Raw genomic sequence first — 25,846 nt, 5'->3', positions numbered from 1 at the left:
ATACTATGTGTCTGCTTATTGTAGTGGTGCAGTAAATATATTTTTTGCTCTAGAATTGATAATAAGTATCTCACGCAGTAGAAACATATAGCATGGAGGCCGCCATTACTGTTTGGGGAATACTCGTGCATGGCTCTAGACTGATAGAATCAAAAACTTGCACTTTGAAACCCCTTTTCAAAAGTTTGTGTTTTCAGTCCCCCAAAAACGCTGTTGTCGTGTAAATGAAAAAGTTTTCATTCTCGTGTAAACAGCCTCTAAATAGACTACATTTACATGCGCACCAATAATGCAGAGTATAAACGTGTTGACATGACATGAGAACACCTCTTTGCTCCCTTTTACATGAATGCTTTATTAGTCTGATTATTAGCTATAATAAAGAGCACAAACATTGATCTCAGAAACAGTAGGTCTGTGTTACTAGCTGTCGTTTTAGTTTATTCGCGTCACATGCAAAACACCGTTATGTGGACGAAAAGTTTATGGTTATTCGGCAGCGTGATATAGAAATGTGATGGAAAATACCTCCGCAAAAGAGTGGTAGCCTACGCTGTTTCTGTTTGAAAATAAGTAGGCCTTAGCAAGTTGTGTTGACGGTAAAACTTCATACTGTCATGTTTACCATGAATTTGCGCATAAGGTGCATGACAGAAGCACACGCGCACCTTGATAAGAGCAACATAAATGCGATTAAGGTGTTAACATGCCTTAATATCGTGATTAAAAGCGTATAGCAAATTCGTTACTTCGATTATGCTCACTGTGAGCTCAATAGCGTTACTTAAATCTAATGAATTGCGTTTACATGAGTTAAAGTGTAATCGCAGTATTGCCAAAATCCTATTATAGTCGCATTATGAGGGTGCATGTAAATGTGTTATTAAGGGCTTCTGTACCACAACAATAGTTCCAGAACTATTTAAACTAAATATAAAGTCTCTCCTTCAAAAGATCTGAACAAACAAACCTGAATTGGCCTTTTCGTAATCACTGTTTAAACGTTTCCATTACACATTGTTTTAATCATTCCTTGGGTTAGGGGTTTAAAGGAAGAGTTTACTCAAATCATTTACTCACCCTCATGTCGTCCCATTTGTACATGACATGTTACAATATAAAAAATGTGATTGTACAATTCAATATGTGGGTGATCTGATGATCTTAAATCGAATCGTGTGGATCATGATCTTGTCTGTTGTCTTAAACAAGAGGTGTGTTGGACATCATTCAGCGCTGCAGAGATCCATTGGCGTATGACATTGAAGCACCGCTAGAGCAGAGAGCTCTGTATGCTTTACAATCACTTTTACAGTTTTGCAAGTACATTAGACAAGAACGGCTTGTTTGTGTGACGTTAATCGATGGCGCGTCGCTAATTTACATAGTTTTAGTCTATTTTGTGATTGAAACTTGTTTCCCGGCTGCATTGAGTTCATATAGCCTATATCTGGAGCCCACAGTGATTTCTGTGATGCAGACGCAGAGTCGTTGTAAATTGATCAACTGTAGTAATATTTAGTATAGTAAGTTTCAAACACACTATATTATAGTAATTTTACTGCAGTTTACTATAGGCCAAGTAAATTCTACAGTATAGGCTACTACAGTATTTGGATGTGGACAAATATACTACTATTGTATAGTAACAACACAGACCAATAAGACATTGGTGAACACATAAATTATATGGCCCCAATTGACCCATTTGCATATAACATGAATGTCCTTTGTTGTTAACCAGTCTATTATGTTATGATCTGTGCATTTGTGTTTATTAAAGATGATAACAGACGTTTTATACTTTTATACTGTTTGGCCTGTGCTACAAACCTTCAAACCTCTGTAGCACCAGTGCAATGGGCAACAAACTTAATGTACAGCCCTGGATTTCAATTCAGATTTTTGGATCGAGAATCTTTATTATGAAGATCGTGATATGCTTTTTTGGAAAGATCGCTCAGCCCTATTTACAATACATCGGCACGTAAAAGCCTTATCTTATATGAATTTATAGTCCGTCTGATATTTGATCTGTGTTTTGACTTGCGTAACCATATGTGTTTTGCTTATAGTTTACTTGTACATCTGCTTTGTAACAATGAAAATTGTAAAAAGCGCTATATAAATAAAGTTGACTTGACTTATCAACCACCACAACAGCCTAATATTGTGCCTTTGAGACAGTCACCCGCATTGGCTATTTGATCCAAAGGACTGTCCGGATTTATAAATACACTCACTCAAAGGTCAGGTCTGTGCTTCAGAAGATATTAACACTTTAACTCATGAAGAAAGTCACAGGATGGCATACTGTGTGGAGGAGTGAAACATGTTATGTACATTAGCTCACCAACAGTTCTTTCATCTCTTATTTTGACTTCAGCAAAGACCACACGCTACAAGAAATTGACTTTTTCTTTTGCATATTTAATGAGACGTGTAAACACTGTCGCGGTTGTGTTTGGACTTACACTCCTGAGCCATAAATATGTTGTATTCTGTAAGGTTTCAGCGTGGTTTATCTCAGAGTAAAATCAATCATAAAGCACTTTGTATTGCGCAGATAAAGTGCACTGTCCAGTACATGTTTGAGGGTTTGATTCATGCAGTTCATCTACGTCTATTCCCATAGGCACGTCAACTAATGAAGACTTTAAACAGTATTCATGTTACTCTGACCGCAATCGATCGTGCCTGTAATACAATATTTCCAAATATTGACTGATCTCCATCACACGTCTTTAGGGAAAGACATACCACTGTATCTGTCTGTGATATGGTTGTACTGTCACAGTGTCGCTGTGGTTCTTTAGTATAAATTTTCAGTTTAGAGGATTTTAATTGTATTAAACAATTACTCATTCCAGAGGAGACTTGGTACAAGCAACCACCATTAAATGGCAATTATGAACACGGATCAATGTGATGAAACATTTATAAAACAGACCACAACAAATAAATTTTACATCATTATCTATGTACTTCATGTCTACAATTTGTTAACAAACCCATGAGGTCACGTGAGCATCAGGAAACAAACAAACCTCTTGACATTTTCCTGTATACCATCAACCACTCAAAGATCTGCTCTCTTGTGTGCTTTTACTCTAATAACAAGACCTCCAATTGTCATGATGATGCCACAACGTAACTGGGGTGTTTTCAGACTATTACATTTATTAAAGATCAACATTGTTTTTATTTTTCACCCTTATTTTTCTGTTTTGGTAGCTACCGCTTAGTACATGCTTATGAACTTGTCTTCTGTATTTGATGTCGGAAAAAATACATAGCGTCTTTTCTGTTATTTTCACCGTTTATATTTCCTGCAAATAAATGCAAATAGAAACTTTTTTTATTTGAAATTTGGAAGAGGAATTGTACATCTTTTCACCTTAACACACACCTATAAAAAGTACATTTATAAAAACCGAAAATAATTTTGAAATGGTCTCTTAATTTGCTCTGCGGCTGTATATCGACTGTGAAGGATGAAAAATATTCCTCCGATCATTTCATTCGGTCTTGTTTCCTGTCAACGAACCTGTTTTTCAATGCTAGCAGGCTAATGTTAACATTTTTAAATCCCCTATTCCAATTTTAATAGTCAGCTCATTTGCATTTGATTCATTACTGTCTATTTTGAGATGTGAAATGAGTCAAATGTTGCTAATATGACATTTCAAACAATGTCTCGCAGTGTGACGTGTTATAGTTCATGTCAAACAATTTTTCGATTGAACTTTATTTTACAGTACATGTGTACTTATAGTGTACTTACCCAACAAAATACTAGTTAACATGGGTTAGGTTTAGATTCAGGGCTGATATCTTGTAGCATAATTATATAGATACAAAGAACATAGTACATTTACAGTAATATATGGAAAATACATGGAACATTTTAATATATAAAAATGTTTTTGTTATACATCAGGAGCAAACTAACTGTATAATTGGAGCCAATTTGCTAAAATGCATGTACACAAGTTTTGTTTTCTTTGGCAGTGGTTTTGTATGTTGGTTTCAAACAGCTTGTTAAAAACAGAGAGGTTTGGATATGCATCAGACGGCACTAATACACGTGTGCTGCTGTGGGTCACCGTAGGACAGCAGATGATGCGGTAGATACACGAGTGGTCGTGCTGACGGGATGCTGATGCTTCAGCTTGTGTCCATGCCGCTTTTGCACTGATCATTTTTGTTCTCATATACGTTGATAGTCACTATAACTATGCACTACACTGGAGCTACTGGAGTTACTGGAAGTTTCAGAAGTTACACGTAAGTGCGTTTGCTGTTCAATGTGCATGAGGACTCAAAGTTTGCTGACAGAGCTTGTCTGAGGTCTGGAATGCATTGCCTACACTTTCTTATCAATTGAGTTTTGTGTTGCAGAGGTGATTGAACACGTTTAACAACTGTGACAATTTAGTGATACTTGTCAAAAAATAAAACTGAAATAAGTTTATTGAAATTAAGGAAAATATCTTAATTTTGGTCAGTATTAAAAACTGTATACTTAAAGCCTGGGTCTCTCTCGGTTTCATAACAGAATTGACAGGTGTGGAAAACAGTTCAACTGGTCGCCTTGGAAATTATTCAGGGAATATTTCGTGAAAAGCCCCATGTGGGGTTCAATCCTGGGAGGTTTTGAGTCATGCATTTCCTATTTGCACCACGTTTAATATATATAGTTAAAAATGACACTTCATCTCCTACTATATTTTTAAAAACAACATCTAGAATAAATAGAGAGATGCCTGGTCTCTGTTCTGCATCACTCGCCTCTGATTGGCTATCGTGGGTTTCTAGTCGCTCTGCGTGGCAACAGCCTCCCCATCCACCCTGATGCTGTGCCTCTGAGGGGCTGTGCTGCAGCATCCGGAGGAGTAGCCATGGCAACGGCGCTCTGACCCTGGGTTGTGCTTTAGCTGCAGTACTTAAACGGCTTGACCTGGATTCGCACTACAGGTTTAGTAAGATGTAAACAAATGACCTTCTTCTTAATGTATGGAGTCTGTCTGACGGCATACTCGCAGATGTTTGGGAGACACAGCACAACGGCTTCATCCTTTTCGCTCTGGATAATCTGATAATGATATGCTGAGGTGTTCGCGTAATTACATTTCACAAAGGCACCAAGAATGCATGGTATAATATGAACATGTGTAGATGAACACAGATGATCGTGTCGTAAAGAACAGCTGTGGTGAGTGTGAATCAAGAGAGGAGTGAGGAGAGCTGAGCTGGAGGAGGAGTGGTCGCATCCACCACTAATATTACACTGACGCTTTATCCCATCACCCACATGCTGTCAGGCTAACCACATACTGTGCCTCATAATACATGCCATGGATTGGCAGAAAAGCACTTTTTGGATACTGATTTTGTTTGTTTCATTACTCATTTTTTTCTGATCCGGTACATTACATATATTGTTTGTCATTTTCTTTGATATTTCCTTGTAGCCGCTTGTGACTTGGTCTTGTGACTGCTTCTGATTGATCTTGGTGCAAGATGTTTGATAAGTGATTCACTATCATGGTAAAAATGTGCATCAGTATTTGTTTTATCAAAGCACGCATCACAATTACTATTGCTGCACATTTCTGTTTGTTGAAATCAAATCAAATACAGCCCTAAATAAGATGATAAGAAGATGATAATCAGATGATAATAATAATAACAAAACAATAATAATAATAATTAATAAAACAATAGAACCCGGCCCAAAACACAGAAATGTAACAGATTTATTGGTTTTAATTGACACCTAAATGATGTCTACTGTTATGTGATGGATGTGGGGTGTTATCTGGCAGAATAATGCTAGTGGAATAATGACCAAAACACACTACAAAAATGAATTTTGTAAAGGTTTTAACGGGAAAAGCCACTTGTTCATAATGACATTAATGTTGAAACCATTAGAATTTCCGTGTTGGTTTTTATTGTGCTGCATGTCAAAAGCCCAAAATTGCTACAAATGAAACAAAATGTAATATGATAACGAATGAAAATACACAATATTAATAAAACTACAGAAACGATGCTGTTAAACACAGGGAACACAAGGCAGATAGAACGAAAAGAAGATGCTATAGAAGAAACTTGAAAAGTTGAATATACAAAGGCTTTAAAAGGCAGATAATGCTGTTTTTATTCATTTTCATAAATAATGTTTTTCGTGTACATGAATGCAAAAAAGAAAAGAAATATGATCAAATCAGTTGTGAACTCTTCACATTCTGCCTTGCTCAATCAATATAGATGTTATACATTCACCTCCATCTTTCTTATTCCCTTTGTATGTCTCAGCTATAGACAGGTGTTTTTTATTTCATGGGGCTTTAGGTGCGATAATCAGAAGAAACCGACTGAGACAGAAGCTCTCAGCACTGCCCACGGTTCATCTGCAGTCTCCCTGAGGTGTCAACTCTCCATCTCAACCAGACTGTGTGGGAGAGACTATTTCTGTTCTCTCTCTCTTTCTTCCTTTCTGTCATCATTTACTCACCCTTAGGTTGTTTCAAACCTGTATGAATGTCTTTGTTCCGATGAACACAGAAAGATATTTGGAAGAATGTTAGCCATTGTAGTACATAGTGTATTTTTTTTCTGTTGAACACATAATGAGATATTTTGAAGGATTTCGGAAAACAAAGAGTTCTCGAGCGCCTTTGATACCATTTGACTACCGGGCTCTTAGTTCAAATGCAGAGTCATGTTTTTGATGGGGACGGATGGATTGACATATGGAAGCTGGTGTGGATTAGAAGTTAATCTGCAGGCTTCATTCAGCTGTCGGTGCACCGGAGAGCTCTTCATGCCTTGAGTTGCAGGAGCTGAACTGAAACGACTTGATTTCTGTATTTCAGGACCGCCTTTTAAAACAATCCATCGCTGTATGTCAGAGAAGACTGTCTGGTCTTCACCAACGTACTGGGGTTCAGTTCATACATGACAACATAGACGATATTTTTTATAATAACCTAACAACATTGACTTCTATTGTATGGACACAAAACACTGAAACATTTCTCAAAATATCTTTATTGTGTTCCATTGAAGAAAGAGTTAGGTCAGGTTTTCACGAGCAGTACTGTTGTTTTGGTGTGAGCAACAGCCTGATATGTATCGTTCACTAGTAAACTAACATTGAATAGTTTATTTCACATTGTCACAAGCTGCGGCATCGCTGTTGGTCACATGTCTTGTAAGAACCAAGAGTTTACGGCATCATTTTGATTTGATAACCACAGCAGATGCCTTCGCACCACTCGAAATAAAGAGTAGAAGAGTAGTTTATACTTTGTGTAGGATGAAAGTGGTTTCAGTTTTGGTTCAGTACAAATAACAGAGGAGATGGGAAAGCTTTGCTTAGACTGTTTTTCAGGCATTCTGTTGTTCTTTTAAATGAAGACTAATGTTTTGCCACCAAGGAGCGGCCCATATGCTGTTATACAGTACGTTGATATGCAAATTCTGTTGGCACAGCAAATGCTCACCTGTTTCTCCTGACATTCAGCAAAGACTTTCCTATAAAATATCATTGGCGCTCACAGGCTATATGTATTGACATCCGTCTGATCACTGTATTGACACTTGTATTTACAGCAGTACATCATGTTTTATGATCAAAATACTCACACTTTATTTTCTGAGTATTTTAAAACATGAGCTTGTTGTTACAAGAATAATCAAATCGATCAATCAATATTTATCTAAATGCCATTACAGTACACGAACAAGACTGATACCAAGATTCAGAAAACTCTTTTGCATAGAAAAACTAATAACAACTGCATGTACAGTACATCGTTTTTACTTTACTAAGGAGCAAGACAAATGGATATCACAGGTCGATAGAAATGAACTTTTATTTACCCTAAAATAGTGCTTTAATAGCAGGTATACCGCCATATAACGGCAGACCACATCACTTGTTTGTGATGTTAATATCAGTAAACCGGGTAACCACCAGCATTCTTTGAGAGCGTTTCTGTTTGTCTTTACGTTTCAGATGTGATGGATCATCAGAGAAATCTTCATTCCGGCTGTCTGGTGTCCGGTGTTCGCACTCCCCCCATCCGCCGCAACAGTAAACTGGCCAGCCTGGGCCGTATCTTCAAGCCCTGGAAGTGGAGGAAAAAGAAAAATGAGAAACTAAGGCAGGGATCAACAGGTAAGGTCGAACACATCACTACAACTAAACCACACCTCTTGTTTGTCGCCTGTGGTGTGCTCACTGGGGAGACCTACGTGCATATATATTCGTATTATTATTATGTAATAAATTATGTTCACAGTTGGAAACATGTGAAATAACATTCATGTGCTATGTTAGCATTTCTGTAAAGCAGCTTTGCAATTGAACATAACGTTGTCATAAAAATAGATATTTCCGTTATATAGCAATTTCCGTTATATAGCAACTCTTTAATAAAGTAATTAGGACTTTCATAAAGTCCTAATTCTCTTCCCTTTCCTTCTTTATAAAAAAATTAAATAAAAAAAATTACTAACCTGACTATTCTTAGCTTTTTATACTGTGCTAGGCTTTAACGGACTTGTTTGATGCACTTATGTATTTTGTTGCCTATTTTGTTATAATTGCTTCCAATGTTTCCTCATCTGTAAGTCGCTTTGGATAAAAGCGTCTGCTAAATGACTAAATGTAAAATGTAAATGTAATGTAAATGGATGTGATTTTGTAGGTTTGGTGTAGTGTTCAATGAAGTTTATATCTAACTCTATCATCAGCACTGGAGAGGAAAGTGGCCGGCAGGCAGAATCGTGATGATGGTGTCAGGAAGGGCCTGGCAGAAACCTGCACTGGTAAGAAAAGCTGCCGCATCACTCTTTTCACTGTGCCAACATCCGCTCTCTGTTACATTAACAGAGGCATACAGCATGTACAGTATCACCAAAGGCTTTATGAGGAAGTGATGAGAGCAGTTAAGACCGGCTGTTTTTGTCTCGCGTTCACAGAAATGGGCCTGGCCTGTGGGGGGAATACAGATGAGCCAGGAACCCCCACGCAGGAGTACTCTGATGAAGAAGAGAGAGAGGACGTGCCAATGGCGCCGCTGGTCAGTACTGTGAAGGATCTCGGCTCTGGTGAGGAAACTACATCTACAGGTGAGCCCCCTGAAATAGAGTATTAGAGACACTACTGTTATGAATTGTATTCTTTTACAGTTTCTTTTATTATATCATTTACTGTAGTTACTGCTAAACTTTATTTTGTTTCAGTGAAAATCATATATTATAAATCAAAAATCATATATGTGACCCTGGATCACAAAACCAGTCTAGAGTAGCACAGGGACATTTGGGGGAAAAGCAAAAAATGCATTGTGTGGGTCAAAATGGTTGATTTTTCTTTTATGCCAAAAATCATCAGGATTTAAATGAAAGGAAAAAACTTCAAAGGCAATTTTCTCAATATTTTGATATGTTTTATAAACCCTTTTCCCAGATTCCAGAGTTGATGTATTTTCATCAATAGAAAGCTTGTTCATTTAACTTTGGGATGATGTAAAAATCTAAATTTAGAAAAATTAACCCATCAGATTTTTTGTCATCAGGGTCACTTATTATACTTAATAATGTTATTTTAAAAATAACATTAAAGATCAGTTGTAGTCTGAGTCATAAAGTTGCTGCAAGGATGAGGATGTTTAGTTGGCACTAGGTGGAGACAGAGAACACAGGACCCACTTTTCTGTCCTCATTGGTTTTCAGTGCGGGACACTACAGATGTGACAGAAACAGCAGGGGAGGTCAGTCGTAGTGAGGATGAGGATAAAGATGCTTTGAGCAGAAGGGTCGGCGCTGAAGCCCCTGAGAGCCGTGAGGAGAGAAAAGAAGAACCAGTACACAAAGAAGTGCACACTCCTCCGGCCAAAACACATGCAAAGATGCTCACTAGACCAGGCAGTCTGGAAAGTCAGTATTTTATATTTCATATAAAACATTGTTCTGACGGGTCCAGTATTTGTTTAAAGTTTTTGGAAATAAGAAATCGTTGGCCAATTTAAGAACATTTAAAAAAATGTTTGTTGTGGAAATAACCTATTTAGTGCTGTATGTTATGGCAAGCGTCACTTTTATGAATATATATAATTATGATAAAACGTATAGTAGGTTAATATTATTACACACAGTATAAAATGTAACAATAAATTCAAAATAACTCAACAGAAACAAACCAGCAATTTTTAAGTGAAGCGGTTTGGTTTGTCCATATTTTATCCAACCAGGTTGATACAACCCAGCATTTTTTAGAGAGTAATGACTAAACTTTGGTGAATAACTCACACTATTTTGTTTATGGATTCATTGAAGACAATTGTGTTACCACTTTTATTAGTGATCATATTTATTTACAATTTTATTAAAACCTTAACATTTATGGTGAATAAAACATTTTTGACAACCATTTAGCAACCATAGAGTGTTTCCATAGCAACCAACTAGAGCGCTCTAGCAACTGCACAGCAGCATCCAAAATGTGGCTATTATCAGGCCAAACACTTTTATTGCCTTTATCAACAGCTCTTATTGTGAGTTACATCATTTTTCTGAAAATTTAAACAATTTCCATTGCAAACATTGTATTTCACATAACATTGATTAACCAAAGTTACCCATAAGTGCTATAGTTAAAAACCATAGTAAATTTGTTGTTACCATGACTTAACTCTATAGTAACCATATTTTTGTATCGTTTATAGTAAAAACATAGTTAACTTTCATATGGGTCTATTTATAAATAGTCTGAAAAATTATTGAAAAAAAAAGGCCAAGCTAAGAGAAGTGTTTTTATGTCCGCCAGGTACTCGATCACACCAGACTCGGCCTGCTCCAGCCACACTGCCCAGAAACTTCACCCTCCCCAAAGATGCCCTGAGGGGCCGGATGTCCACCCCCACCGGTTCCCCACACTTTGGTGTCATGCACCCACAGCTGCCCCCTAGCTGCATCATAGAGGAACTGCATCGAGCCCTAGCCTCCAAACACCGCCAGGACAGGTGACATTCGACAGACATTATTTCTCTTACACGAAAAATAGATTACAAACCAATACATCCAACACCTCAGATGCGTTCCCATTTATTTATCAGGCATTCTTTCTCATGTATATTCCTTTCATATAGTTTACGTGGTAAGGAGATCCGGAGTTCCCCCAAAAGGCGTTCGGATGGGCGGCTCTCCCGCGCGGCCAGCACTGAGAATGATCAGCGTGGAGAGGTGGAGAATAAGAAAGAGGCTGAGGAGAACAAGGAGAACATGCGTCTGGACGAGTATTTCAGCGACCAGGACAGTTGGAACGAGTCGGTCATCTCCGGTGCGTTTCTTACAGCAAATAATGCACCTTGTTCACATTATGTCAGATGTTGATTGTGAACATCAGCATTAAGCTGTAATAATTTGGTTAACATGTTATCCTTTTACCCTAGACACATTTGACAGACGCTTTCATCCAGTACTGGTTTTACATTGGATTTTCATTGAGCTACATAGAACAAATAGACTTAAAGAACAGCTCAGCAACTCATTATCAACATGCTAGAAACACCGTACCAACTTCACAGTAACTGTATATTCATCAGAAAGTGTGACAATGTATTAGATCAGATATTGGTCCTGGTAACTGCCTGTTATTATTGTTGCACTCAAAGTACTCATAGCAGCAATGAAGAGGTTGATTTGTCAGCAACATCTGGTGTCCTACTTCTAGTGCTGTCTGCCGAGAGAGAGAGAGAGAGAGAGAGAGAGAGAGAGAGAGAGAGAGAGAGAGAGAGAGACTTTTTTTTTACTTTTACATCTCTTTTATTTACAGTCACTTTTACATAATAAACATTAATTAAATATTAAAAGAAAAAGAAAGAGTAAGAGTAAAAAAAGGAGACTTAAAAATAGTTGGTCGCGCATCAGAAAAGTGCAGCTTTACAGAAGTTTGACTCTCAGACAAGAACTTGCAAACAACCGTCATAATCTATCTCACAAATACATTGGTTTACACACCATTTGAATCTGAACCCATCCAAGTCATCAATGGACTTGTAAAAAGCGTACTCTATATTAATGCGGGATTTTATCAATCCCCTAAAAACCAAGACAACATCTGTTAGTCCTGAGCCCAGTAGTTTCCTTTTTCGTGACAACCAAATTGCTAATTTTGCTTGCCCAAATAAAAAATTAAGTAAAACATGAGCTAGCATCCTGGTCTTTTTGTATTTAGGTCCATAAATGAAAAAGATAGGCGTAAAAACCTCCCCCAGCGTTTGACAGTATCCTTCCATTTGAAGCAAGAAAAGCTGCAGTCTTGAACAATTAAGAAAAAGGTGAAACACAGTCTCTTGCAACCCACAAAAAGGGCACCCCTCCCCTGTGGATCAAGGTGTGCTCTGTGTCTGTTTGTGGCTATTATACCGTGCACGATCCTCCACTGAAGGTCTGCGGACCTTTTCTCAATGGGCGGTTTGTACAGGGTCCTCATGCAACCTTTAAGGGAAGCACCTGAGCCAAAAATGTCCTGCCACTTGGACTCCCTCAGGTTTTCCAGCATCCGAAAATATGTCACTTTGATGCACAGAACATAGAAAACCTTTTTTTCCTGTGTCACTCAAAAAGCCTATAGCTGAGGTGTCGTGAAAGAGAGCAGTCCACCTTCCATTTCCTGCCATTCTCCCGTATCAGCTGAAAGAGTCAGTTCTGGAAAAGCTGTATTATCCACATCCGATACCTGTAGAGATAGTCCATAGTCCTCTGGAAAGAAATCTCTTATTTGAGTAATCAGTCTCTCTGCTACTCGAACCGACCTCATTCCCAGTTTTAAGGCTAAGGCCTTTGCAGGTATCCATCCATCTTCAGAGATTAAATGTCCAACTTTGGTGATACCTCCAGACCACAAGGTTTCTCTGAGGGAATCTGATTTTAAAATGTCCAAGTCCAATGAGGGTCTCAAAAAAACAACGGTTCTTCCTTCAACCAAAATCTCTGTACACCATTGGCTTCTCTAGAGAACTTAATAAGTGACCATGTTTTTAGCATTGACCTATAGAAGGATGTTAATCCTGTTAGGTTCATCTTATTTATGTTCAAGAGGAAAAAGGTGACGGTCCAGCCCCATGTTGCCTGCTCTCCATAAAAGGGCACAGGCTACTCCAGACCAACTTACATCCTCCCCATAGAGTAGTCTCTGAGCTGTCACTTCTGTACAAGTTTTCATAAAAATGAACTGCTCTTTTGCGTATGTCTGAAGGCTCAGTCAAAAGAAACCCAGACTCAGAACGTAAGGCATGTATAACTCTGCTCTGACCATTCTTTCTTTCCAAATTGAAAAAAAACTTGAATCTTGAGAGAGAGAGAGAGAGAGAGAGAGAGAGAGAGAGAGAGAGAGAGAGAGAGAGAGAGAGAGAGAGAGACAGAGACAGAGACATCAGACAGAGAGAGAGAGAGAGAGAGAGAGAGAGAGAGAGAGAGAGAGAGAGAGAGAGAGAGAGAGAGAGAGAGAGAGAGAGACATCAGACAGAGAGAGAGAGAGAGAGAGAGAGAGACATCAGACAGAGAGAGACATCAGACAGAGAGAGAGAGAGAGAGAGAGAGAGAGAGAGACATCAGACAGAGAGAGAGAGAGGCACAAGTTTACAATTGTAAAAACCCACCTTCATATTTTATGATTTTTACAAGAATCTACACACTTAGTAAGCTTTTAAAGTACCTGTGAAATAAAAAATGACAATGCCTATTTTTGCCTATGCCTCTATTCTCTTTTTAAAAATCGTGTGCCCTCATAATCTTTAGTTAAAATCTGTAAATGCACTTCCTTCCTGTAATGACTATCCATCTTAAAGGCGGTTTGTCCAATTTCTCTTAGCCGTTGTTGATGTTCAAGTCCCCAAAACAAACACACCCCTTGGCCATCTTTCTCTTTCGTCAGCGCTCGACTTGATTAATGTCCGTACTGTGCATCTCACAGCTGATTGGCTACAAGGTTGTTTTGGTACTCGGCCAGACTTTGTTTAAACAAGCGTAATTCGGAAATCGTACTCCCCGCCTTTGACTGATGCATGTTAGGTTAGACGGCTTGGGCGGAGCATCCGTTAACTCCTCCCCTTTAACTGTCTGTCTGCTGCCGATTCCGTTTCAAAATGCAACGGCTGTTTTTATACATCCAATCAAATCGTAGAGAAATATGAAAGCCACGCCCACTATTTGTCTTATTCAAAACTCACTCGAAAATGCGTCAAAATACGGAAGCACAAACAATCTCAACTTACGTTTCACGTTTTTCTAGGCATCGCTGGGAAGGGATTTCATGCATGCAAAGACATAAAATCACTCAATAAAATGTTTGTGAGTATGTTGTAACGTGTTGATTTGTCGTCGGGCATCAGTGTTGATGTTTGTGTGTTTTGGGGTCTGTACAGGGACACTTCCACGGCGAATGAGAAAAGAGCTTCTGGCGGTGAAGCTGCGTAACAGGCCCAGTAAACAGGAACTGGAGGACAGAAACATCTTCCCTGTGCGTAGCGACCAGGAGCGACAGGAGATCCGCCAACAGATAGAAACGAAACTTGCCAAGTGAGTCTCATTTATTTCTATATTAATGACTTGGCGGTTTGCTCCCAAATGGTGTCGTTTCAAAAGGTGTTTTGTATTTGGAGCAGTGTAGAGCAAACAGCTTTGGGTGTAGTTCAGGTCAGTTATTTCAGTCTGTTATAAATTGTCAAGTTTGTAATTAAATAAAAATGATCATAACCTGTGTTGGACACCGGTCAGGTCAGGTCACACAGTTTTGTTTGCAGGCTGGGTTTGCATGTATACCTTCACTGTGTGTGTTTAGTGCACTTCAACCAGTAGGGGGAGTCAGAATACATTTTTTCTCTGTTTTGAACGGCAGAAATGTTAGTGCACATTTCATGTAAACAAAAATGATGTCGACAATTTGTACTAAATGTTTTGGTAAATGTTGTACATATTTAGGGTGCTACAGATTTACAATGTGAAACCCAGATAAACCTCTTTATTTATTTCCTTTTTGTTAGCAACTTTAAAAGCGTTCGGGAGGATTTTAGGGTAGCCAGATGTCAGGACATCTGGTCAACCTACAGTAAGTGGTTTGCATAGAGAGCAAAAAACAATCATTCTTACAATGCTATTCGTGCATCTGCGGTACTTTATTTTTAATTTTCAGTTTCTTGCCACAGAGCTAGATTCCAGTGATTCAGGTGGTTGCATAAGCTCATGAATGCAGTGCAGCTTTCAAGTGTACGTTTGAAAACGGCTCATTATTTGACACTGTTCCTTGTGAGCTGAAGTCATCATCTGCGTCCTCAGTGACTGCATGGGTAATAAACAACGGTTCGTGGCGATGTCTCCAGCGCTCTCCTCTACTGCTGTGATTATCAGTGAGCTAATAAAATATTCATGCAGAGCATTGTGGGTAATCCAGGAGGCTTTAAATAACTGGAGAGTTGCAGGAGTAAGTGGAGCTGAGCAAAGACAGAACTGAAGACTGCTGAAGCATAGAACCGACTGATGTCTTGTGGATGTGTGCTTTGCTAATTTTCACTACATTTTACCGTATGATGAGCATCCCCATCTGCTGCTAGTCATCCACATGTTTAATCTGTTTTCTGTCTTAGACTCTTTTTCATAGATTCATAGATATTTAGGCTCACATTCAAAAAGAAAACCAATAATTGAGTCAATCATTTCTATAATAGATTTCTGACGTGACACTGTAAAAAAATTGAGCGGAAATACAGACATTTTCTTGCCCTTTTTTTCTTGTAAATTTGTCGTTTTTTACTGTTTTTCAGAAGTAGACTGTAAAAAAATCCTGTAAAAACAGACATTTTCTGGCAGCTGGGGCACCAGAAACATACCATGAATTTTTTATTTGCAGTCTTCTGTAATTTTTTTAACGTATTTCCAAAATCTGTAAAAAAAAACAGTAATATTCTGCACAAAACTAATTTTGTGTTGAATTTTCTAAATGATTCAAAAAAGTTGCAAAACATAAAAAAATTACGTGAACAAATATGTTCAGAATTCCCTTACATAATCTGAAGATTTAAAGAGGAAAAATCACTTGCAGTTACGTGCAGATAGCTAACCAATTTAAAATAGCTATTATATACACGTATAATGAATAAAACTGACATATTTGTGTCTTCCTAAGTATGATTTCTATCATTCATACGTGCATATTAATGGCCTGTCTATGTTGTAATATCTATATAATGACACCCAGCACTGGTTGCTGACTGTAAAGGTGGTTTCTAGGTTTCTTCTAAGATGTGTTTTTTTACCGTCCATATAAATCCACCCCATAGTCACCACAGCTCAATTCTCTGAATTCTGTTCACAAAAGTGGCAGTACATTTATAAGCCAGCCTACACAGAACACATTCTTCTTTCATTTTTGATGCCTTCATATAATCTTTTGTCCATCAATGACCTGGAATTTGAACGTTCAGTACTGAAATGTTTTCTTTACAAAAAGAGTAAGGTTGATCCTATGTCATGTTATCACAGGTGTAACTATACCAGGAACCCCTCTGGAGTTTGTGTGTGGGTTTCTGTAAGGCTTTCAGATGGCTAACTCAAACTCTACCAGGAGTCTGAGAATCAGACCACAACAGCTCTTCAAATGGGCCTTACACAAACAACTTACGTAAGGCCTCCTCTGAACCGGCTTATGAAACATAGTGCTAGGAGATCGATGGTTGAATATGAACTTTACCGAAAACTGAGAGAATGATCCCACATCAGACCTTCAGATTGTTGAGTCTTAATCCATAAGCAGAGAACAACATCACAGGCATGTCTGTCAAGTCAAGTCAGGTCAGCTTTATTTATATAGCGCTTTTTACAATTTTCATTGTTACAAAGCAGCTGTACAAGAAAAAATGACTATAAGTAAAACATAAAAGGTTATGGAATTCAAAACACAGGTCAAATATCAGACACACAATAAATTCCTATATGCAGTGTTAATTAATTAAGACTACCAAACTACTGTGGTTGGTCGCTGAGGGCAGTGGTGGTTCTACATTGAATTGCACCCCGGGCCCCCCACCACCTTTATAACCATTGCTCTTTCGATGACATATTGGTCATTGCTCCTCGAACTCTTTGTAAGTCGCTTTGGATTAAAGCACGTTTGCTAAATGACTAAATGTAAAAGTAAATAATCACGGCCCTACTAGAGAAAGCTCCTGATTGGCAGTGCGAATTTTCGCCAAAGTTCAGATTTTTCAACTCGCGCGGATCATGCGAACTCTCAATCGCCTCATTCGCGCGAATCGCGTCGCAAGTAGGTCATCGCGTCTTTGCATTGACTTAACATTTAAATCACTTGCTCTTAACGCTTCATTCGCGTTCGGTTTGAACACCTAGAGGTGAACTATCCCTTGCGTCCGCCCCTTTCCCCTTCACACACACGTGGCACCTTCTCATCGTGCAGGGTGGCAATTTGCCGATTCCCCACACAATGAATGAATGATAGATAATAGAAAACCGCTTCGCGGCGGTCCCGGGGTGTTTTTACTGCTCGTGCCGGTGCCGCCCCCCGTGTGACATGAAAAAATGCCGCCCCGGGCCTAAAACCGCTACTGGCTGAGGGGTTCTGGGTGTGTACATGCTGGCAAAACAAGCAAGTTCAATGAGATTTCATTCTATTTTGTCAGTCCAGTCACTTCTCTACAATTTGAGATAAATAATTTATATCTGTGTGTTCAAGACTATTGAACTCTGATCTATTTGCAGTTAGACACATCACCACCATCATTTTATCACCTTACCACGGTGTCCTGAATTCGTCTCACATCCAACCAGTGGCGGCTGGTGAAAAATATTCTCGGTGGGGCTGTGCCATACTTTTTTGTTTCCGTAACCATCGCAATAAAATTTAACACAAACTGCAGGACAGCAGTGCTCAGTGAAATAGTCAGTAATTATTTAATGCCAATATTAAAAAGTTGAGGCATTCGTACACAAAAACATAAACATCATGATGCACAAACACAAGCCTTTTATTTGCATTTAAACTGAACTTGTAAACAATTGACTATTTCTACATATAAGTAACATCTTTTGGAAAGGCTGTTGGTGCCATTGGTAGTAAATAGGCAACACAATATGCATGCTGTCAGAACAGAGTGGAAAGTGGACAATAACATTAAATTATTATAAAGTTTATAGGAATTCTTACACTGTATAAAGGATGTATAATATAGAAATGGATATCAAGTGGCTGAACTCAAACCTTTGACTGGAAGAATAGCATAAAGTATTTTATGATCAAACTAAATGTAACTAATTGTTAATGTGCTCCAGAACTGCAACAATTAATTGATACAAAACATATATACAGTAATATTAGCAAACACACTATTAACATTTTTTAGAGTACCATATATAACTGAATGATTTTTATGCTAAGGTCAACTATATACAAAGAAACGTGTGTGTGTGTGTGTGAAGCTACGGGAGAAGCCGCGCATATACTGCTTCCCTTTTTCGCTAGCCTGCTGTTTGACTGAGATGTCAGGTTGATCTGGGCCCAGCTCTTTCACCCGAACTTTCTCCGACAAAGTTCTCCTCTCAAACGGATCTTGGAGGAGAGATTTCACCGAGTTAGGGTTGGGTCTTGGAGGAGTAACGTCCGCGCTCGCCATTGTCGTTTAGTAAAAATGGCGCCCCTAGAGCCCAGTCCTTATTTTATCAGGGCTTGGGGCGATAAAATGATCGCCCTTCTTGGATTCTATTTAAGAACGCTGATTGGCTAAATTTTACGTCATACATTCATATCTTAAATTAGCAATTGGCTTAACTGCTACATAGACCCGCCTCCTTGGGGCGCTTTCTCTATCGCCCCAGAGCTGATGAAGCGGTCAGACAGGCAGAGGAAAGGTTGCAAATATGATTTTGTATCATATTTTACATGTATTACTGGGTGCATTCCATATTTAAAACACACAAATATTGACATACTGATGTTTTTCTCATTATTATTACTATTTTTGTTTTAATTGTTTTAATTTTTTTTTTTTTGTGGCTTAAGGGGGGCGGCGCCCTAGCGCCCTCTATTGGCCGGCCGCCACTGCATCCAACATTGTTGAATTCTGTAAACTGGAGCGTTGACCTTTTGTTGTGTTGTGTCATACAGGCTCACCCCACATTATGTCAGTCTGGACTGACAGACCGATAGCTATATTATTGACTATGTGCTCCGCTACTGGCCTGTATTCTCTCTGCTAAATTAAACTCAGCTTCACAACTCAGCTGGCAATGATCCAACACTCGGGATTCATGAGAGCGTCATAGCTACTAGATATTATAAGGACGTGTGATTTGAGTTATCCTTAATCTCCATTGAGTAAACGGCGAGGGATTAGTTACACAGCAAGTATTATACTCTGGGTTAGATCCTTAGGCCTATATCCGTAATATCCTATTTAAAACATAAAATACAGGGGAATGGTCGGGTAGATATGAAGGGGCCTTTATCAGTTTTTGATTACTGGTGTCAAAAAAAAATTTATGTCCAGAGCTCTCATGACCATTGTGAGTCAGCAGTGAGAAGCAGAAAGCCAGATCAGACCGGCTGTGTAACTAGAGCTCTTCAGGCTCGGTGGGTAAACACAGGTGCAGCTCCTCTGGTCGCAGGGGGGACGTGTGTACAATACACATAGTGTCTGCTGTCCAGTGATGGGGAATCATCTTTTGGCATGACTGGTCAACAGAAATCTGAAGCTTTGGTGTTCAGCAGTAGGCTCACATGCTAGGTGATCAGAAGAGTTTGTTCTTTCATGACAACCTCATATTTCTATGTGTGGGATTATTGCATGTTGGTCTGCAATAATTCACTCTAAAAAATGTGTGTTGGGTGTCACCCAGCTGTTGGCATAATTTTCTGACCCAATGATGGGCTGAAAATAACAGTATGTTTTTGTACACACATTGGCAAAAGTATATTCCAGCTGTCCGCATGCACATGTCTGTAAAAACTATTGGTTCACGGGGACTTTAAGAGCCTGTCATGGTGGAAGAACGGAGAGAGGCCCAATTGCGGTGAAACAGCTGGTTTTATTTACCCTGCCCACAGGGGACACAAGAGAGCATACACAACCCCGAAGGGAGAGACAAAAACCCCGAAGGGAGAGATGAATGACCCCGAAGGGAGAGATGAATGACCCCGAAGGGAGAACTCTCAGGAGATCCTCTATCGAAGCGTCTGCAGCACAGGTGGTTGTCACACCCGGAGAATCCGGGTTCTAGACGGCGGCTGCGGACCGCAACGGTAGAGGCAGGGTCTGGTGCTAGGCAGGGTATGCTGGGTCCCAGACGGCGTGGCTGGGTAAAGTCCCGGGGAGCTGGTGGGAGAGCTTCGTGAGCAGCCGATGCAGGGAGTCACTGGAGCGCCGGCGGGAAACTAGCGGGCAGATGAAGATGAGAAAATAATAGGAGGAACACCAAACTATCTAGGGAAAATAACAATACTAGAAAAACCTAACTAGACTAGACTAAATAAATAACGCTAATGACAGATAGAGGAAAGCTTGTAACGCAAGTCTAGACACGACTGGACTGGACAGGACAAGAAGTCAGCTAACGGTAGTGCTAGTATAAACACACAACGGACTGACGAAGAACAAGAGCACACGAGGGAATGAAATAGGAAACCTCTTAATTACGTAATGGGCAACAGCCGCGTAGCGCAACCCGCGAGCGGGAAGCGCTAGCGAAACTCGCTACAGGTGACAGGGTGATCAGCGGAGTCGTGAGGGAAACCCAGTGAGGGAGACACGGGGGCGGGGCTGGTGACGCAGACACAGAACACGCGGAAAACTGTCAAACAATTCCCCACGTGTTCAACATGAAACAAAACACAGTCACGCAGGCAAAAAACTGAACCACAGACCCAGAGTCATGACAGTACCCCCCCCCCCAGCTGCGCCACTGGGCGCTTAGGGAGGGGGCTCACCTCGTCGCCGGTGGAAGTCCACGATCAACGCACGGTCCAGGATGTCGCGAGACGGCACCCAACACCTCTCCTCTGCGCCATAGCCCTTCCAGTCCACCAAGTATTGGAAGCCCCTGCCACGACGGCGCACGTCGAGCAATTTCCTGACCGTGTAGGTCGGGGACCCATCCACCAGACGAGGGGGAGGGGGAGGGGAGCGGGACCCAGAAGGATTCAGGTGGGACACAAAGACAGGCTTCACCCTGGAAACATGAAAAACAGGGTGAACTCGACTAAGATTGGGTGGGAGCTTGAGCCGGACAGCCACCGGATTGACCACCTTGGTGATGCGGTATGGCCCAATGAACTTGGGAGCCAGCTTGCGAGAAGGCACCCGGAGAGGCAAGTCCAAGGTAGAGAGCCACACCCGCTGACCACACAGATAGGTAGGATGGGAAGACCGGTGACGATCGGCTACGGTCTTACTACGGCTAGCGGATTGAGCCAGGATCCTCCTAGCCTTCCTCCACGTGCGTTTGCAACGTTGGACGAAAGCTAGGGCTGAAGGGACCGAAGAGTCGAGTTCCTGGGAAGAGAACAGAGGAGGTTGGTAACCCAGAGAACATTCAAAGGGCGACATACCTGATGAGGACACGGGCTGGGAGTTGTGGGCGTATTCAATCCAGGCCAGCTGTTGACTCCAGGAACCGGGGCAGTGTGAGGTCAGGCAGCGGAGTCTCCGACCGAGATCCTGGTTGGCGCGCTCACATTGCCCATTGGTCTGTGGATGGAATCCGGAGGAGAGGCTAGCGGTGGCTCCAACCAGCTTGCAGAACTCCTTCCAAAACCGGGACGTGAACTGAGGACCCCTGTCGGATACAACGTCAACTGGTAACCCATGGAGCCGGAAGACGTGATCCACCATCAGTTGAGCGGTCTCCCGGGCGGAGGGAAGCTTGGGGAGGGGAACGAAGTGGACTGCCTTGGAGAAGCGGTCTACCACAGTCAGAACGACCGTATTTCCCCCGGAGAGTGGAAGGCCAGTCACAAAGTCCAAAGCGATGTGTGACCAGGGCCGAGAGGGGATGGGCAGTGGGCGGAGCAGACCAGCAGGAGGGCGATTAGAGGGCTTACTTTGAGCACAGACAGAGCACGCCAACACGAACTGCCCGACGTCTTTGGCCAATGATGGCCACCAATACCTCTGGCGCACCGTAGCCAGGGTGCCCCGATTGCCTGGATGGTTGACAAACCTAGAGGAATGGCTCCACTGAAGGACTTCAGGGCGCAGTGCAGTCGGCACGAACAACCGACCCGGCGGGCATCCCCTCGGCACTTGCACCCCCCGTCCGGCCTCCTCTACTCGCCGTTCGAGTCCCCAGGTAAGAGCCCCGACCACCCTCCCCTTGGGGAGGATGGACTCAGTCGCCGGCTCCTCCCCGAGAACCCCAAACAGACGAGAGAGAGCATCAGGTTTGATGTTCTTTGAACCGGGCCGGTACGAGAGGGTGAAGGAAAACCTGCCGAAGAACAGAGACCACCGAGCCTGTCGGGAATTCAACCTCTTGGCCGAACGGATATATTCAAGATTTTTATGATCCGTCCAGACCAAGAAGGGTTGTGTCGACCCCTCCAACCAGTGACGCCACTCCCCCAGAGCCAGTCGAACCGCCAACAGCTCCCGGTTACCGATATCGTAGTTCCGTTCTGCAGGGCTGAGGCGGTGGGAAAAGTAGGCGCACGGATGCACCTTCCCATCGTTAGCCGTTCGCTGAGACAGAACTGCGCCTACCCCAACATTGGATGCGTCTACCTCCACAATGAACTGTCGTTCAGGATCTGGAAGACAGAGCACAGGTGCAGAGACAAACCGGGACTTAAGATTATCAAAGGCTACCTGTGCTTGAGGATTCCACCTGAACAGAACCTTTGGGGAGGTAAGCGCGGTGAGCGGCTCAGCCACCTGGCTGAAACCCCGGATGAATCGCCGGTAGAAGTTGGCGAACCCCAGGAACCGCTGCAACGCTTTACGAGAGTCAGGGACAGGCCACTCAGCGACGGCCTTGATCTTGACCGGATCAGGTTCAATGCCTCTAGGGGAGATTATGTGGCCAAGGAACGAAACCGAATCGGCGTGGAATTCGCACTTCTCCGCCTTAACAAAAAGTTGGTTCTCGAGAAGACGCTGGAGGACCTGACGAACATGCTGGGTGTGTACCTGGAGAGAAGGGGAGAAAATCAAGATGTCATCCAGGTACACAAAGACAAAGCGATTGATCATGTCACCCAACACATCGTTGACCAGGCCCTGGAAGACGGCCGGAGCATTGGTCAACCCAAAGGGGAGAACCAAGTACTCGTAATGTCCCGATGGTGTATTGAAGGCCGTCTTCCACTCGTCCCCCTCGCGGATGCGGACAAGGTGGTAGGCATTGCGGAGGTCTAACTTGGTGAAGACCTTGGCTCCCTGTAACAATTCAAAAGCGGTGGACATGAGAGGTAAGGGGTATTTGTTCTTAACCGTGATCTCATTCAACCCTCGGTAATCGATACAGGGACGTAGGGAGCCATCCTTCTTCTGGACAAAGAAGAAGCCCGCTCCAGCCGGCGAGGAGGAATGACGGATGAGCCCAGACTGAAGTGATTCACGAATATACTTATCCATGGCCTCTCTTTCAGGACCGGAAAGGGAATATAGTCGACCCTTAGGCGGAGAAGTGCCTGGAAGGAGGTCAATGGCGCAGTCGTAGGGGCGATGCGGAGGTAGGGAGGTGGCGCGTGCCTTGCTGAAGACCGAGCGCAGACCGTGGTATTCCTCCGGGACCCCGGTTATGTCGGCCGCTTCTACCTGCAAAACAGGGGAGACAGAAACAGGAGACAGGGCAGGACCAAGACAAGATGCATGACAAGAGGGGCTCCAGGCCAGAATGGAACCATTAACCCAATCCACGTGAGGATTATGCTGTGACAACCATGGGTGCCCTAAAATGATAGGTGTTTTGGGGGACTCTAGGATGTACAGCTCAATCATCTCACAGTGGTTACCAGAAAGAAAGAGTCTTACGTGGGGGGTGACGTGAGTTATGGTGGCAAAAGATGGACCCGCCAGCGTCCAGACCGGGATGGGTTGAGTCAACGCTCGAAGAGGAATCCCCCATTGGCGAGCCGTGGAGGCGTCGAGGAAGTTGCCCTCCGCACCCGAGTCCAGAAGAGCTTGTCCACTGTGTTCCTGTCCCCCGTAGGAGACACGGAAGTCCAAGACGGTGCGTGAGGTCGGGGAGGAAGTAGGGATGGCGCCCACACGGATTCCCCGAACTACGGGTGGGCGCGTGCTTTTACTGGGCACTGGATGGCTTGATGACCCGGACCTCCGCAGTATAGGCATAACCCATGCAAAATCCGGTGTTCCTTCTGCTGTGGAGTGAGGCGGGTGCGGCCCAGTTGCATGGGTTCGGGTCCTTCGGCAGGAGGGGCTGTGACCGGCAGGGACGGTGTGTCGCGGATACGCCAAGGGGGTGGTGAGCGTTGTCTAAGGCGACGGCGCTTGAGTCGGCTCTCCACTCGGAGGCACAGGTTGGTGAGCGCTTCCATATCCTCGGGAAGGTCAAGGGTGGCCATCTCGTCGGCGATAGAGTGGTGGAGTCCCTCTAAGAACCGTGCCCGTAAGGCAGCTGTATTCCAGCTGCAAGCTGCTGCCAAGGTTTGGAACCGAATGGAGTAGTCAGTGAGGGATGACCTCCCTTGGGAAAGACGAGAGAGCTGGGACGCCGCTTCATCACCTCTGGCTGACCGGTCGAAGAGATGGGTCATCTCAGCCTTAAAGGCCTCAAAAGAAGAGCAGCAGGGAGCCTCAGCCTCCCAGACGGCAACTCCCCAGTCACGGGCTGGCCCGGTGAGGAGATTCAGGACGAAAGCCACTTTTGTGTCCTCCCGGGCGTAGCGGCGGTTCTGCAGGGTAAACACGAGCCCACACTGGGCCAAGAAAGGGCGGCAGGCATTGGGCGCTCCGTCATAGGGGGGAGGAAGATTGATATGAGGCTCCGGCTCCGGCGGGCTGGTGATGGTTGGACCTCGACCGCTGGCGACAGCCCCCTGGACCTCCTGCAGGGCAGCGCGCAGTTCTGTCATCTGCCCGGATAGGAATTCCATCCCCTGGGAGGCTGCGGTTAAGCGAGTTGCCTGTTGTCCCAACAGGACCCCCTGTTGCTGGATAGCCATCCGGACAGGGTCCGTCTCCGCTGGGCCTCGGGTTTGGTCAGTCCGTTCTGTCATGGTGGAAGAACGGAGAGAGGCCCAATTGCGGTGAAACAGCTGGTTTTATTTACCCTGCCCACAGGGGACACAAGAGAGCATACACAACCCCGAAGGGAGAGACAAAAACCCCGAAGGGAGAGATGAATGACCCCGAAGGGAGAGATGAATGACCCCGAAGGGAGAACTCTCAGGAGATCCTCTATCGAAGCGTCTGCAGCACAGGTGGTTGTCACACCCGGAGAATCCGGGTTCTAGACGGCGGCTGCGGACCGCAACGGTAGAGGCAGGGTCTGGTGCTAGGCAGGGTATGCTGGGTCCCAGACGGCGTGGCTGGGTAAAGTCCCGGGGAGCTGGTGGGAGAGCTTCGTGAGCAGCCGATGCAGGGAGTCACTGGAGCGCCGGCGGGAAACTAGCGGGCAGATGAAGATGAGAAAATAATAGGAGGAACACCAAACTATCTAGGGAAAATAACAATACTAGAAAAACCTAACTAGACTAGACTAAATAAATAACGCTAATGACAGATAGAGGAAAGCTTGTAACGCAAGTCTAGACACGACTGGACTGGACTGGACAGGACAAGAAGTCAGCTAACGGTAG

At 42.8% G+C, this 25,846-nt stretch overlaps 1 protein-coding gene across 1 annotated transcript in view; it reads left to right on the top strand.

The window, feature by feature from the left end:
• The window catches only part of phactr3b (phosphatase and actin regulator 3b), a 46,379-nt gene that overhangs the window by 8,299 nt on the left and 12,234 nt on the right, over window positions 1-25,846 (top strand). Inside the window, exons 2-8 of the mRNA XM_079483209.1 lie at window positions 8,030-8,191; window positions 8,770-8,844; window positions 8,998-9,147; window positions 9,754-9,957; window positions 10,847-11,042; window positions 11,169-11,359; window positions 14,448-14,601. Of these exons, the coding sequence (XP_079339335.1) occupies window positions 8,030-8,191; window positions 8,770-8,844; window positions 8,998-9,147; window positions 9,754-9,957; window positions 10,847-11,042; window positions 11,169-11,359; window positions 14,448-14,601 (1,132 nt within the window). The remainder of the gene's footprint in view (window positions 1-8,029; window positions 8,192-8,769; window positions 8,845-8,997; window positions 9,148-9,753; window positions 9,958-10,846; window positions 11,043-11,168; window positions 11,360-14,447; window positions 14,602-25,846) is intronic.

Source organism: Barbatula barbatula (genome assembly GCF_947034865.1).
Source record: "Barbatula barbatula genome assembly, chromosome: 20".
Taxonomy (NCBI): domain Eukaryota; kingdom Metazoa; phylum Chordata; class Actinopteri; order Cypriniformes; family Nemacheilidae; genus Barbatula; species Barbatula barbatula.
The sequence above is the reverse complement of the archived record's forward strand: the minus strand, read 5'-3'. Positions and strand labels throughout refer to the sequence as shown.